General features: G+C 41.8%; 1 protein-coding gene across 1 annotated transcript; it reads right to left on the reverse strand.

Annotated features, from left to right (window-relative positions):
• Window positions 1–927: 927 nt before the first annotated feature.
• Or5p5 (olfactory receptor family 5 subfamily P member 5) lies at window positions 928–1,866 on the reverse strand. Its single transcript, NM_001000211.1, is given in 1 exon segment — window positions 928–1,866. A coding segment is annotated over 1 exon segment (939 nt).
• Window positions 1,867–2,454: the final 588 nt, after the last annotated feature.

A 2,454-nucleotide genomic window follows, 5' to 3' on the forward strand; every position in this document is an offset into this window, starting at 1 on the left:
CGCCTTTTGCAGCAGTCCCTGTGCACCGGGGTCCCAGATGGCGTTAGGTCTTTTCCTCTGGAGTCAGAAATGTGGGCAGAGTGTAGTCTCTTCTGGCTTCCCAGGTGTGTTTGCCCCTCTGAAGGTTTAGCTCTCCCTCCCTTTGGGTGCAGAGAACTGTTGACTGGGTCCCTTCAGGTCCGGGTGGTGTGTGGAGCATACCAAGATGGTAATTTTTAAGGTTATCTATCTATCTACCTATCTATCTATCTATCTATCTATCTATCTATCTATCTATCTATCTATTACTTAAAAATGCCTAAAATCACAGATTCTAGTAATTATTCCCAGAGGGGAGAAAAAGTACACTAATCTCAAAATGTAATGTTCATTTAATTTGAACCATATCAGAAATGTGAAAAATTACATATTTTATTATGTGACTCTAGACATTGATTGATTACAGATATAAATAACACATGGAATGTATGTAAATAGAAAGTAAAACTAATGCAGATGGAGAGGCAGCTCAATCAGTACAGTGCTTGTCTTACAAACATCTGAATAGGCTTACCAGAGCCCATATAAATTTAGACAGGATAGTGCATGTTTGTAATTACAGAGGGAAATATAGACAGAAGGACTCAATAGTCAACCATGCTAGACTAGCTTGCAAGTTTTAGGCCACTGAGAAACAAGTGTGTCAAAAACAATCAAGATGGATTATGTTCTAAGAAATGATAGTAACAATTGTTCTCTGGCTTCCAGGTATATGTGCACATATTTGTATTTTACCTACATATATATGTGCTTTTGTATACATAAGGACAACACATACATATGAGGTAAATGGGCATTATAAAATACATAATAAATGTATCATACATTTGTCACATATATTTTCTAAATGATTGCTTAGTTAATTTCAGGATTCATGCTGAATTTTATTCAATATGAGGAATGTGTTCTCGCCATTAATTTCCTCATGGCCTCTTTCACTTCCTTGTTCCTCAGACTGTAGGTCAAGGGATTCAGCATGGGGATCACCACTGTGTAGAACACAGACACCACTTTAATTTGGTCGGGTGAGTGGCTTGACTTTGGTATGACATAAACAAATGTAACTGTCCCATAAAACAGGGTGACTGCAGTGAGGTGGGAGGTGCAGGTGGAGAAGGCCTTGTGCCTGCCCTCAGTAGAGCGCATCCTGAGGATGGAGCGAAGGATGTAGACATATGAAATAATGATTATGAACAGAGTGATGACGATGATGGAGCCTGCTGAGATGGCAGGAGACATATCAGCAATGTAAACATGGGTACAGGAAAGCTCCACCAGTGGTGGGAGGTCACAGAAGAAATGGTTGATTTTATTTGGTCCACAGAAAGTCAGGCTCAACAAACAGCTAGTGAATGAGGAAGAGTTGACACATCCGCCCGCATAGGAAATAACCAGTAAGATGAAGCAGACCCTGGAAGACATGAGAGTGGAGTAGCGCAGGGGTGAGCAGATGGCCACATAGCGATCATAGGCCATGGCGGCCAGCAGGAAGCACTCAGCAGTCCCAAAGACCACATCAGAGCCAAGCTGGACTATGCAGCCAGCCACAGGGATGGCAGTTCTCTCTCTCAGGAAATTCACAATCATGACAGGTGTGACTGAGCTGGAGTACCCAATGTCCACAGAGGCCAAGTGGCTGAGGAAGAGGTACATTGGGGTGTGAAGCTGAGGGCTTCTTCTGATCAACATAATTATGCTGGCATTGCCCAATACGGTGGTGAGATAGACACCCAGGAACAACACAAAGAAGATACAACAAAGGGTGGGGTCCTCCGTTAGCCCCAAAATAATGAATTCTGTTACCATTGTGTGGTTTCCAGGCTTCATCTTTTTTGAATTCCTAATAAAATAAAACCAGTGGCTATCAGAATACATTCAAAAACCTCATGATTGATATAAATCATTCTACATTTACCCATGAAAAAGAAATCTGAATCTCTTTGTTTTTACTTTTAATTTTTAATTGGTTATTTTATTTATTTACATTTCAAATGTTATTCCCCTTCCCATTTTCCCTACTGCAAACCCCCATCCATCCCTCTTCCCGCACCCCCACCCCCACTTCTATGACAGAGCTTTTCTACCCCATCCTCCCATTCTGCCCCACTGCCCCAGCATTCCCCTTTGTTGAAGCATCGACTCTCCATAGGACCAAGTGCCTCCCTTCCCATTGATGCCAGACAATGCCATCCTCTGCTACACAAGCAGGTGGAGCCATGGGTCCTTCCATGTGTACTTTTTGGTTGAGGGTTTAGTCCCTGGGTGACTCTCTCTTTGATCTTATGCTTATTTTTCCCCAAAATTTCCACAAACCAAGTTACATCATGAGTAATTTCATAATATTAATTATCATTCATTTTAAGCCTACAGATACAAACTGAGTAGTGACTTAGATCAGGACACAGGACTCACAGA

Source organism: Rattus norvegicus, chromosome 1 (assembly GCF_021556685.1).
Source record: "Rattus norvegicus strain SHRSP/BbbUtx chromosome 1, alternate assembly SHRSP_T2T, whole genome shotgun sequence".
NCBI classification, from domain to species: domain Eukaryota; kingdom Metazoa; phylum Chordata; class Mammalia; order Rodentia; family Muridae; genus Rattus; species Rattus norvegicus.